General features: G+C 40.7%; 1 protein-coding gene across 2 annotated transcripts in view; it reads left to right on the forward strand.

The window, feature by feature from the left end:
* The window catches only part of pigk (phosphatidylinositol glycan anchor biosynthesis class K), a 92,583-nt gene that overhangs the window by 23,570 nt on the left and 55,789 nt on the right, over positions 1-13,224 (forward strand). For both annotated transcript variants that reach the window (XM_023336185.1, XM_023336184.1), the window contains exon 10: positions 5,639-5,714. In XM_023336185.1, coding sequence (XP_023191953.1) covers positions 5,639-5,714 — 76 coding nt within the window. The remainder of the gene's footprint in view (positions 1-5,638; positions 5,715-13,224) is intronic.

Below are 13,224 nucleotides of genomic sequence, written 5' to 3' on the forward strand. Positions count from 1 at the left end.
GTTCAATAATAGGATGGTTTCCAATAGTGTAAACTCTGGCAGAGAAACTGAGCCTGATAGGTGAGACTGAATAAAGTTTCTGGTTTGCAAATATCTAAAAAAATGGGATTTAGGTAAACCATATTTAGTGCTAAGTTCCTCAAAGGATGCCAAATTCTTCTCTAAAAAAAGGTCCTTAAAATAAGTAAGCCCCCTCCGGTGCCACTCTAGGAACACCCCATCCTGAACAGATGGTTTGAAAAAGTGGTTAAGTGCAATTGGACTTAAGAGGGAAAAGTCATGAAGTTTAAAGTATTTCCTAAATTGGCCCCATATTTTCAGTGAGTGTTTCACTACAGGGTTTGAAATAGCGCTAACTGAAGAGAGTGAAAGTGGGGAACAGAGCAAGGCAGGAATGGATATATTGTTACCACTGCGCAGCTCCATAGCCACCCAGTCAGGACAGTCACCCAGGTTGTAGTAGAAATACCAAAACACTGAGCATCTAAGGTTGGCGGCCCAATAATAAAACCGGAAATTGGGGGAGGCAAACCCCCCCTGCTGTTTAGGTTTTTGGAGTTGTAATTTATTAAGCCTTGGGCGTTTACCCTGCCAAATAAAAGACGAGAGAGTCGAGTCTAGCTCATTAAAAAAAGTATTAGGAATAAAAATAGGTAATGCCTGAAAGAGGTATAAAAATTTGGGCAGTATATTCATTTTAATTGAGTTGATACGTCCCACAAGGGACATGGAAAAGGGCGTCCACTTTGTGAGGGATCCCTTCACTTGGTTCAACAGTTGAATCAGGTTCTCTTTGAACAGGTTTTTATGTTTTTTTGTCACTGCAACACCAAGGTATGTGAATTTTTGTCTTTCAATTCTGAACGGCAGATTGGCTAAATCTGACATATTGGCTTTATTACCTATTGGGAGAAGCTCACTTTTGGTGAGGTTCAGCTTATACCCAGAAATCTGACCAAATTGGCTAAATATGTCAAGAGCAAAAGGCAATGAGGTTGATGGTTTGGAAACAAAAAGTAGAAGGTCATCTGCATAAAGCGACACTTTATGTTCCATATCATTCCTCCAAATGCCGGAAATCACTTTACTGGTTTTAAGTGCAATGGCGAGGGGCTCTATGGCCAGATCAAAAAGCAGGGGACTAAGAGGACAGCCCTGACGGGTGCCTCTTTGTAATTTAAAAGGTTTTGAGGTCTGAAAATTGGTACGAACTGTGGCAGACGGTTGCTGGTATAATAGTTTAATCCATGAAATGAAGTTTCCTCCAAAGCCAAATCTACTAAGGACCGCAAAGAGATAGTCAAACTCAACCCGGTCAAAGGCTTTTTCAGCGTCCAGAGAGACAACACACTCATCTGAATCTGAGGCGCTGGAATAAATGATATTAAGCAACCTTCTAACATTGAAATATGAGTGCCGTCCTTTAATGAAGCCTGTTTGGTCTTTTGAAATAACCGATGGTAAAACAGTTTCAAGTCTACGGGCAAGAATTTTGGCTAAGATTTTGACATCTGTATTTAGGAGAGAGATAGGTCTGTATGAGGTGCATTCCACTGGATCTTTGCCCTTTTTTGAAATAAGAGTGATGCAAGCCTCATAAAATGACTGAGGGAGGGACTCTTGTTTAAAACAGTCAGTAAGGGTGGAGCTGAGCTCCACAGAGAGTAAGTCTGAGAATTGTTTGAAAAATTCTGAGGGGAGACCATCCGGTCCTGGGCATTTGCCAGACTGCATTGAGGCTATTGCTAGGGAGACTTCTGCCTGGGAGATGGGTTCATCTAACCTGTTCTTGAGTTCTGGTGAAATTACAGGGATGTGAAGTTTAGCCAAGAAATCAACAGTCATGTTGGAATTGGTCTGTGATTGTGAGCTGTAGAGCTCCTCGTAGAAGTCCCTGAATGCATCATTAATCTGACCGTGATCTGTGACTATACTGCCATCTTGTTTTCGAATTCTAGAGATATTTTGCCTTGCCCTAGAGCCCTTGAGCATGGTCGCTAATAGTTTATCGGGTTTGTCGCCATGCACATAAAATTTGGATTTGTTGTGTAAGAGCAGGCGTTCAGCTGAGTGTGTTGTCAAGAGGTCAAGCCTTGTTTTAAGTTCAACGCGCCTTTTGAACAGTTCAGGACACTGATTCAGAGCATATTTTATATCAACCTCTTTGATTTGTTGAATTAGGTTGTTCTGTTCATAGGTGGACTGTTTTTTAATTTTGGCTGAGTAGGCTATAATCTGGCCTCTAATGTAGGCCTTAAAAGTATCCCACACCACAAGGCTGGAGATCTCATGGGAGGAGTTAGTGGCGAAAAAGAAACGTATCTCATCCTGAATAAACTTTACAAAGTTTTCATCAGACAGTAGGGTTGAATTGAAACGCCATGATCCAGTTCTTAGGGGGAGGTGAGGGAGGGACAGGGACAAAGTGAGTGGGGCGTGGTCTGAGATAACTATGCTATGATAGTCACAGGAACGGATCTGCTGCAGCCATTTAGAATCTGTAATAAAATAATCAATTCTTGAGTAAGTTTTGTGTACATGTGAAAAGTATGAGTACTCCCTCTTGTCAGGATTTAAAGTACGCCACACATCACACAGCCCGTACTCAGATAAAAAGGTTTGGATGACTGATGCGGATTTGCTTATGGCATTACTTTTAAGGGATGAGCGGTCCAAAGCTGGGTCCAACCAACAGTTGAAATCACCCCCCAGGACCAGTGAGTATTTATTGAGGTCAGGTAGGAAAGAGAATAGTTGTTTAAAAAAATTCTCATCATCTGTATTAGGAGCATAAACATTGACCAGGGCGACCAGAGTGCCGTGCAGTTTCCCACTTACAATAATAAACCTGCCATGTTTATCAGCCACCACATTATCGGCCTCAAACGGAGTATTCTGGCTGATCAGTATAGAAACCCCTCGTGCCTTAACCTGAAAATAGGAGTGAAAACATTGTCCCTTCCAGCAAGCCAGGAGACGACCCCCGTCCAAGGTCCTGATGTGAGTCTCCTGCAGAAACACCACATCTGTATTAAATCGTTTAATATGGGAAAAAACCTTCCTTCTCTTCACTGGGTGGTTTAAACCTTTGACATTCCAACTTAAAAAATTTAAATACTGACTCATACGATTTCAGAGTGTACATGTTGTCCTACTTTGATAAGTACGATAGCAGTATGGCAGGCAGAGATTGGAACAAAAGAGGTGAAGAGAGGTTGCAGTACCTTGCAGGACCCCTGGCAGTGACCTTAGCCTCCCCCCCAAAACCTCCCCCAAACATAAACAGCTGCTAAACAAAAAATAACAATGTAGCAGCAAGCTCTTCAAAATTAACATTCTTAGAGATCCAATCTTCCAGTAACCAATAACCTTGGAATAAAAAAAACTGAACTTTCTATAGCAAACTAACCACTGCTCCTAGTGGGTATGAAGTAGGTATAGACCCCCCCACATTGATATAGATTTTGAGACATAGTTTACTGGTTGTCGTAAACACCATAGGAAAGTAGTATTGCAATACAAATTGAGGCAACCACAAGAAATGGAATGACAGAGCTACCCTTCCATTCATTAAGTCCAATACCAGCCAAAAGGATGGCCAGAAAAAGTCCATTGGAAATACGGCAATATGACAAGTCTATTTTTACAGTACCTACTGCGTCCTGAGGGAAAGCAGCCTGCCTGTGTTTCTGAAGAAAGCCCTCGGCAAAACGTTGCTCCTTTATTGGTCTTCTTGTGGTTTTGGAAGCCTCTTGATGAACTGTTGAGCCTCTTCCACAGAACCTAAAAAATTTTTGGCACCGCTGGATTGCGTAATGCGGAGACGGGCTGGGAAGAGAAGAGCCGGCTTCAAGCCCCGTTTGTAGAGCTCCGCCATGATGTCCTTATACTCTACGCGCTGGGCCAGGACGTCTGGACTGTAGTCCTCCACAATACGAAGAGACGCACCTTTGTAGTCGAGCTTTCCTCTCTTCCTGGCTTCCCGAATGATGAGATCTTTAGTCAGGTATCGATGCAGGCGAAGGATCACCGGGCGGGGAGGACGTCCTGCGGGCCGTTTGGCTGCCAGAGAACGGTGCGCTCTATCGAGCTCTGGTGGAGATGGGAGCACCTCTTTCCCAAATAGCTCACAGAGGAGGTTGGAAAAAAACTGAGTAGGGCGCCCACTTTCAGTGTCTTCGGGCAGACCGAGGGTGCGAATATTCTGCCGTCTGCTGCGGCTCTCTAGGTCAGTCACTTTACTTTTTAGCTTAACGTTGTCCTCACGGAGAGCAGCACATGAGTCTTCGAGGCTAGCCACTCGCTGGCCCAGATCCTCTGTTGCGAGCTCCAAGGAAGAGATACGCTCTGCCTGTTCCTCCAGGGCCTGCCGCACCTGGTCTAGCTTGGAGCTCAGCATGTTGACAGAAGACCTGAACTCAGATTTCAGATCCTCACCATGCTGCTGAAAAAGCGCGGTGATAGCCTCTAGCGTTAAGCTAGCGTCCTCCTTCTTGCTTCCTTTCGCGCTCTTACAGGCCATCTCTAGTGCGCAAATAATCAAAAATACTTGCCAAGAATGTTTTTTGTATTGATAGGCGGCGTAGAATTAGTTTTCTGTGGGGTGAATTTAGTTAAAAGTCTGGATTTTTCCGGAGCAGTCCGTTGCTACGTCTAACCTGTCCGCATGGCAAACCGGAAGTCCTTGCAATAGTTTTACAACACGTTTTTAGTTTCTAGTTCATCGGACTCCTCTTCAGTTACCGTCTCACCTGAAACTTTTTTTTTTATTGAAGTCTATACACGGACAGCATGCTGGGCAGAAAATTTTCAGGCAGTGATGCATCAAATAAACAACACTTGCATTAGTGAATTTGATGAAGAAAGCTAATTTAACCCTTATAGGCACAAAGGTGTCACTAATGACACATTTTTACAAGCCAGCTTTGCGGTACCGTAACTGCGCTCCTTTGCGCTACCTGAAAAATTCCATTGGTTTCTGAAAGGGGAGACGTTGCGCGTTACAGCCAATGTTGGGTTATTACGGTAATTTCACTCCCGCCATTGCAGAGAGCATGTTTTACTTTAGTTTAATCTTTAATAGACAGAAAATTGTAAATAACTGCTGAAAGTTCCAGTTCAGTTGTTGTGGAGAAAATTGCAAATATATTTACTCACAGGACATTTAAAGGACTTCGTACAATTAAAATAAGCAAAAATACACAGGTGGAGATTTTAAACTTTGGAAGGCTACTGTAGTTATTTCTGAAGCTGCTGTCTTTTGGATTCTGGATCAGTCTTTTTTTGTAAGTTCTCTGTGTGAACATCAGTGGCGTTTAGAAGCTAAGTGCTTCTCCAGCACTTTTAAGCTAAATTAAAAACATATCGAGCATGTTGCTGTATAGGTTGTTGTGCTGTGCCACAAAACTCCTTATTTTTTTCTGATTTCATTGATGATTTATCATTGTTTTCGCTTCCAGGGCTGACTGGCTGCTGCTGTAGATGCATTCTGATTATACATGGATTGTGAAGTTGATTTGTGCTGGGGGGAATCTGATTGCATGTAAAGGCAGTAATCAGAACTCCTGTTTGTTTTCACTTTTTCTTCCTTCTTACCTTCTTTTTTGCATAAATGCTGACGGCGTTCTCTCTCTCGCAGCCCTGCGAATGGAGAGGCGCGTGAAGAGATGTACTCGTACGTGGACCAGCTGCCGGTGTCTGAGATCATCCATCAGGTAAGAGGAGGTGCAAACAAGCGGGGGTCGGGTCACTCAAACCCACACACGTCGAGGAGGCATCATGCGTTGGCAGGCTGGTTTTTTTTCCGCAGCACGTTGGGTTTTTTTTTCTTCTTTTTTTCTCTTATTTGAAGTGTGCCAACTCTTGACCTTAACTTGGACACAGAGCAGAAAAGTTACGTGCAACATCCGCCAACAGATGTCTTTGTGTCGTCTCCATGGCGACGGCTGGAAGTGTGAAATGCGGCCTCCGCGTGGAGGGCGGCCACCGTGAAATCCAGCAGAACGGCTGGGCGGGATTGCGGGGAAGAATTGCGCATTCACCTCATTCCCAAATGGATTGGGGCTTTCAGTCGGGTCGACCTTCACAAATGAACACCTCTTCCTCCTCAATCCATCTTTTGAACGCACACACTGCATTCAGAGCAGCTGGCCTTTGGTCCTGTATCACCCTTGTGAGATTTTCCATTATGAGGCCATTAAAAATACAATTTCTGCTCTCCCACTTCAGAAACGTAAAGAAGCAGCATTAATCTTCAGCAGAGGCAAGTCAACAGCTGACACAGTTGGTGTTTGCTCACATGTCTCGTTTGAAATGCAGAGCAAATATGGTATTATTGCCAAGCACATATGCTTTTCATAGGTTTATATTGCTAAACACAAATACATCAGCTTCTACAGCTCTGGAAAAATTAAGAGACCTCTTAAAATGATCAGTTTCTCTGATTTTACTATTTATAGGTATATGTTTGAGTAAAATGAACATTGTTCTTTTATTCTATGAACTACTGGCAGCATGTCTCTGATATTCCAAGCACAAATTCTTTATGTATTTGCAGAAAATGAGAAATGGTCAAAATAATGAAAAGATGCAGAGCTTTCAGACCTCAAATAATGCCAAAAAACAAGTTCATATTCATTTAGAAACAACAACACTAATGTTTTAACTCAGGAAGAGTTCAGAAATCAATATTTGATGGAATAACCATGAGGTTTTCAACGGGGTTCAGTGCAGTGGGCTCTTAGGTTTTACCGAGCTGTATATCATTCTCACCTGGATCAGATCAACCTAAAATTATGTTTGATTGTCCTGGTAGGATTTTTCTGAGCCTTGCTGCTTTCTTAAATGTGAGGTCAAAATGCATTTGAACAAAAGTATCAGCCAGGAGAAGAGTATCAACAACTGCACCTCCTATTTGCAGTTCTATGTTGACAGATTAAGCCGACTGTGGATTTATTTTGTTGAACAAATGTAAAATGCACCTTTGAAAACTGAAATACTTGACATGCTATTGTCTGGTGTTTTCAATGCAGTCAGTCCAGGAGCTACATTTAATGTCCTTGATTGGCTGTATCCTCTGGCAGAAATAAGGAAGACCATGGATGTTAGCTTCTGCTATAGTGCTAAGATGGTTTCCACTGTGCGATCTGATGCATAATAAGGTATATTTGGTGTTTGAACTTATTAAAATAGTCAGTTATATTTTTTTAGGGGTATTCATAGATTTGTTGCATTCACGGACGGTTGTGGTGCTTAAAGGGAACCTATTATACAAAATTAACATTTTGCACATTTTTATCCTTCGACCTGCTTCTAAAAGCAGAGCAAGCGCTTAATAAAATCACCTAGCACCAATAAAAACAGCTGGGTCTCTATTGGTGTCTGGAAAATAAGCCTTCTCAAAAACCTCCCGATTGTTGAGTCACAATTGACATTCACTGCCCGTTACCTAGCAACCCAAGCTGTTCTCCAGCCTCGTTTGGTCAGCTGGTTTTACCACTGTATGAAATATACAATGGCGGCTGGAAAAGACAATTGTTTTGTTGTTGACTTATAATCCAGAAACCACTTGCTGCATTCTTGTTGGTTGTGCAGGAGGCTCTACTTCGGCTTTTCAAAGATGCACGGTTGTATAATTGTGCATGTTTTTGCAAAATGAACGAAACGGAAGGGTGTCGAGAGCTGAATGGCAACCGTGAACAAGTTGCAGGAATTTCTTGTAAGCACAGGTTTTACATGCAGCAGCAATCTCCTGTGTTCTCCACATATCTGGATTAAGAAAGAAAGAGGGTTGCAAAACATACTTGTTGCAAAGAAAATACCCAGGCCAGGCTAAAGAATGTTAAAATATGGAGAAATCTGTTAAACATGGGGCTAAAATTGGAGGATCACCAAAACAGAACATGATGCAGTGTTAAAAATGGTGGTGGGAGCATGATGCTGTGGGGTTACTATGTTTGGATGCAGTTCCAGATGATTAGATTTTGATCCAAAACCTTCAGGATAATTAATCTTTTCATGCATTCCAGTGAATCTCAACATAAAGTTAATAAAGTTTTCTGGTTTTGTTTGACGGTTTACAGTGCTAACATTGACTCTGGTACATTTAGTGTTGGCAGTTTTCTTAATCTAAAAATCCAAATGGTGCAACATATAAAGTTTAACTGCACACAGTTTTTGTCACATTGCCATTTTAATGACTGCTGTCTAAATGTTCCACATTTTATGCCGTCTAAACTTAATGCGCATTATGTCTCCAGGGGATTATGACTTAAATTTGAATGCTGGCAGACTATCTTTAATGTACTGTAATTACATTTTTTTAGTGGTCTGAGATGTGACAGCTGAGCAGTTGTTTTCCTCACTTTAAATACATAAACACAGCGGCTAATCTCGGTCGTTGAATTAAAGCCAAGTGTCAAATCTGGCTTTTCAATTTTTAAAGCCTGAGCGCAGTCATTCGGGGGGAGCGTAGAAACGAAGCTGACCGGGGGTCTGAGCCGGCCAGCAGCTTACTGTCATCATGACGGGAAGCAGGAGGGGTCTCCACACCCAGCAGCAGCAGCAGCAAAATGTTTAGGATCAGCCCTGCTGCCTGCTGTTCACATAAAAGCTCCTCATAAACTGTTTTTTTGCTTCATTGGAAAACTTTCACGACCGCACAAACAGACCCCATAAACTCTTCTCCATCTGCTTCTTATATTGCCTTACTTCGTCTTTCAATTACTGTTTTTTTTTTTTTTTTTTGCACTCATATTTCTGCTCAACACTTCACTGTTTTGTATCTTTTTTGTAAATTCACCTTTACCCACATCTCACAAACTCACTCTGAAACCCAGTGACTCCTGGCTGAGATTTCGATTATTGGCTGGCGCTCCTGCTGGGGTTGAGATGGGGGTCCTGACAGGCAGAGTCATCTCTCTCCCCTTCCCTGTGGCCCAGCTGCACTGCAGCAGAATGACCAATGTCCACCAAGCACATCGACAGCCCTCCTGTTTTTGATTAGCTGTTAAATAGAGTGCACCACTCTACTATCTCTTTGTTTTTGTTCTGCAATTGCTTTGGTTTTCTATGGATGCTAATCAGAGATTCTCACGAGAATGAAAGGGTAAAGTTTTCCTCGGACAGGTTAGGATGGATCTATGGGCGATACAAAACATGCTCATTACATTCTTTGCTCAAAATCATTCTTGGATAAGGAGATTTTAGTCTGCTCAGTTCTGCCTATTTTGAACTCCTATTTTAGGGCGTCTTGTTACTTTAAATCCAAGTAAACTGCTACTGGCCACGCCCTCCAACTTCACGTTTACACTTGCATGTGAAAATGGCTTCAAACAGATGTGCTATTATACAACCACACCTCTTAGAAAAGCAGAAGTGGAGCCTCCTGCACAACCAACAAGAATACAATGACTGAATGACATAATACAAATGCTTTTCAGCAAAACATTTGTCCAGCAGCCCTTGTAAAGCACATACAGTACAAGGGCTGCTGTATGCGCAGCCCTTGTACTGTGTATCAGGGCTATATACATGACTCGCACCACTGTGCCTCGTAACATCACAGCTGATCAAATGTGCTGGAGCTCGACTTCGGTTGCTAGGTGACAGACTGTGGTTACTAGGTGATGGCACAAGTTCCGTTGGGAGATTTTTGAAATGACTAATTTTCCAGTCACCAGAAAACATAAATTTATTGCCCAATTTATTGACTGGCTGCTTTTTTTTTCTCAAAGAGTTTGGGTTGTTTTTAGAAACAGTTGAGACCCAAATGGAAATGCAAAAAGGTACAAAATGTTAATGTTAAAACATTAAAACAGGCAGATATATGACCTGTAACAAATGGATGTCCAAAATGTAGCTTTGCATATAACTCAAATGTTAGGACATGCTAATAAAAAGTTTATATTTATATACAGAAATGTGATCAGTTTTCACCAAGTGTTTGCAAACTTTACAAACTAAAGAAAAATGTTGCTCTCAGGCCAGCCATATGAGCTGAAAACTGCGATTTAAGCAACTCGTGCTTCGACTATACCTCAGAAGAACCACAGGCTGATTCCCTCCATGCTACGCCGCATTGATGCAGTAATTCATACAAAGGGAAGAAAACTGTCCAGTTCATAAACATAATTCTAATGTAACATTCTGTCTTCTAAAGTTTAACTTTGTATTATTTTTGTGGAGCTTCACTTTTTTAAATTGAGATAATTAACTATCAATCTAAAAAAAATGCTTCATTTCTTTTCTAGTAGATCAGACAGTGGCTTGAAATAGAAAAATTATCAGATTGACATACAGTCGATATGTAAAAGTTGTGTGTTGTGTAAACAAACTTCTCATTGCGTGAGCGTGTGTGTTGGGTGTGAGCTGGGTTGATTAATGTCCTGTCATTGAAGGTAGTGCCACTGTCTCTGTCAGTTTTCACACTTCTCCTGTTGCCAGCATCTAATCACATTATGTTCAGTCCTGGAAATAACTCAACTTCTCTCTTATCCTTCATTTCCCTTCCCTTTCTCTCCCGTGTATTGTACTTTTTTTCCCCACTCTATCCGTCGCTGTGAGCTCTGGTCTCTGGCGTCAAATTGTTATTTGTTCCTTTGCCAGCTTGACGCCACCCCATATGGCTCGGGAGAATTGAAAATGGAAACAGTGAAAATTAATGCTTCGCCCACCCTCCCCGTTCCTCTCAAATCCTCATGTCCTCAAATCGGCCTGCAACAATGACGCTCTTTCAAAACGCGGATGTAGGGATTTAGATCACAGGCCAAACCCAGTCTCCCTGTCTGTTTCATCAAATATCTGCAGGAATTTATTTTTGATGCTCTGAAATTTCCATTAACGTTCTCCAGAAAAGCAAGACATGCTTCATGAGAAAATAATACACCCACTACTTTGACTGTCTCAGCACTTGCTGGGGGCGTAAATAACAAGGCAATACAGTGAAGTGTCTCAGCGGCGCGCAGAGCCGGCTGTTCCTTTATTCTGATCCGCACAACATAATTTCCTTCGGTTTTGTCCTTGGACTGCAAATGTTTGACAAGACGTGTCAGACTTCCCTCGACGGCTATTGGCATCATGTTAATTAGCACCAATCAGTCAGATGAGAAACTGTTAATTGATTTTATTGGTGAATTAAACACACAACACGGCACATATATAATCCCAGAGTGTAGGTCCTTGCCATTCAGTTGCTCTGTCAGTGAAGGTCATTGAACACTTTACACTTTATTTTTTTTTTATCTCCAGTCTCAATGCAGTTTATAGTTTCATTACCTGCCTTATGTTTTCATTTCCTTTTCACCCAGTTACACACCTTTTATACATTGAGATACAAAGATCAGTAGGCAAGTTGGCATTAAATGCCTTCAATCAATCAATCAATCAATCAATCAATCAATCAATCAATCAATCAATCAATCAATCAATCAATCAATCAATCAATCAATCAATCATATTTGTATATCACATTTCAGCAACAAAGCAGTTCAAAGTGATTTACATCATAAAAACACAAAGTCAACAATTGAAACATTATATTTAGTCAAGTTCCATTGTTGCACATCAAAATATTCATTAATTCATTGATTATTGTTCAATAGCAACTCTAATCAGTCGGGTGTTTAGTCTAGATTTAAAGAAACTCAGTGTTTCAGCTGTCTTACAGTTTTCCCAACGTTTGTTAGAGATTTGTGGTGCATAGAAGCTGAATGATGCTTCTCCATGTTTGGAGGAGGAATGAAGGAAAGAGTAAGCTGGAATCAAACTCGAAACATTCAAATTGAGTGATACTGTTTCTACTCTGCCACAGTCGTCTCAAAAGCCTCTCACAATAGTTTGCTGTGGTTTTGGCCCATTCCTCCAGTCAGAACTGGAATAAGTGAGTCAGGATTGTAGGAAAGTGTTTATCAGACTGTGATTGGGGCTTTGTGACGGACACTCTAACACAGGGGTGTCCAAAGTACAGCTGATTTTGTGTGGCCCATGAATGACATAAATTTATCTCATTAGGTGGTTGATAAAGATGGAGACATTTTTTATTTAACTAGGACAAAACTATTCAAACTTTTTAAAATAGAGTGACCTAAATCATGTTTTTATTGCCTAGAAAATACTAAATCTTTCACTTTACTTCAGTTGAGTCTAAAATAAAGTAGTAAAATGGTTGCTTTTCTTTCATTGAAGAAATCATGCAAAACTGCTGGGAGGTTTTATATCTACAATGATTCACGAATACAGCTCTGGAGAAAATTAAGAGACCACTTAAAGTGATCAGTTTCTCTGATTTTACTTTTTATACTTGTGTTTGAGTAAAATGAACATTGTTTTTATGAACTACTGACATGTCTCTGAAATTCCAAGCAAAAATGTTGTATTTATTTGCAGAAAATGAGAAATGACCAAAATAAGGAAAAGATCAGGTGCTTTCATCCTCAAATAACAACAATATTAATGTTTTAACTCAGGAAAAGTTCTGAAATCAATATTTGGTGGAATAATCATGAGGTTTTTTAACGTGGTTCAGTGCAGTGGGCTCTTAGTTTTTTTTACAGAGCTGTACATTTCCTACAAAAAATCAGACTATTTTTTTGTTTAATTAAAATATTTAATGCTTAGTTGTTGAAGAGTGGGACCAAATTCTTAATAAAACCTTTAGTGTTTTAGTTAAAAAAAAAACAAACAGAAAAAAATTTTTTTTGGCCCACAAGAATCCTTGAGTTAATGATTTTGGTCCATGTAACAAAAATTGTGGACGCCTTGGATCTAAAACATTGACTTTGTTGTCATTAATGACAATTTACAACATTTTGCAGACATATGGCTGGACAATAAATTATGTAATTGGTATTAATAGATAATACATCTGACAGAATATTCAATATATAGACTATTCATTGAACTCCGGTCCAGAACCGCACAGCATTCTGGGAGATGTAAGCAGAGGAAATACTTTAGCTGCTTAACCTCTCATAGCTAGCAAAGCAAGGTTGGGGAATCCACTAACTCTCTCACTCTGTGGTTACCTAGCAACTCACTCACTCTTTGGTTACCTAGCAACAACTTGAGTAACTGGCACAGCAGCAGTTTAAGTTTTCGCCACTGTGCCTCATAACTGCTTAAAAATAAAAAGAACGGTGTCGAGTGGAAACTGCAGATAAAACAGGAAGGGTCACACCACCAGTTTAGCATCCTTTTGGATATTTAAAACAAAAAAACGATCAATAA

The sequence above is a fragment of the Xiphophorus maculatus genome, chromosome 6 (assembly GCF_002775205.1).
Source record: "Xiphophorus maculatus strain JP 163 A chromosome 6, X_maculatus-5.0-male, whole genome shotgun sequence".
Taxonomy (NCBI): domain Eukaryota; kingdom Metazoa; phylum Chordata; class Actinopteri; order Cyprinodontiformes; family Poeciliidae; genus Xiphophorus; species Xiphophorus maculatus.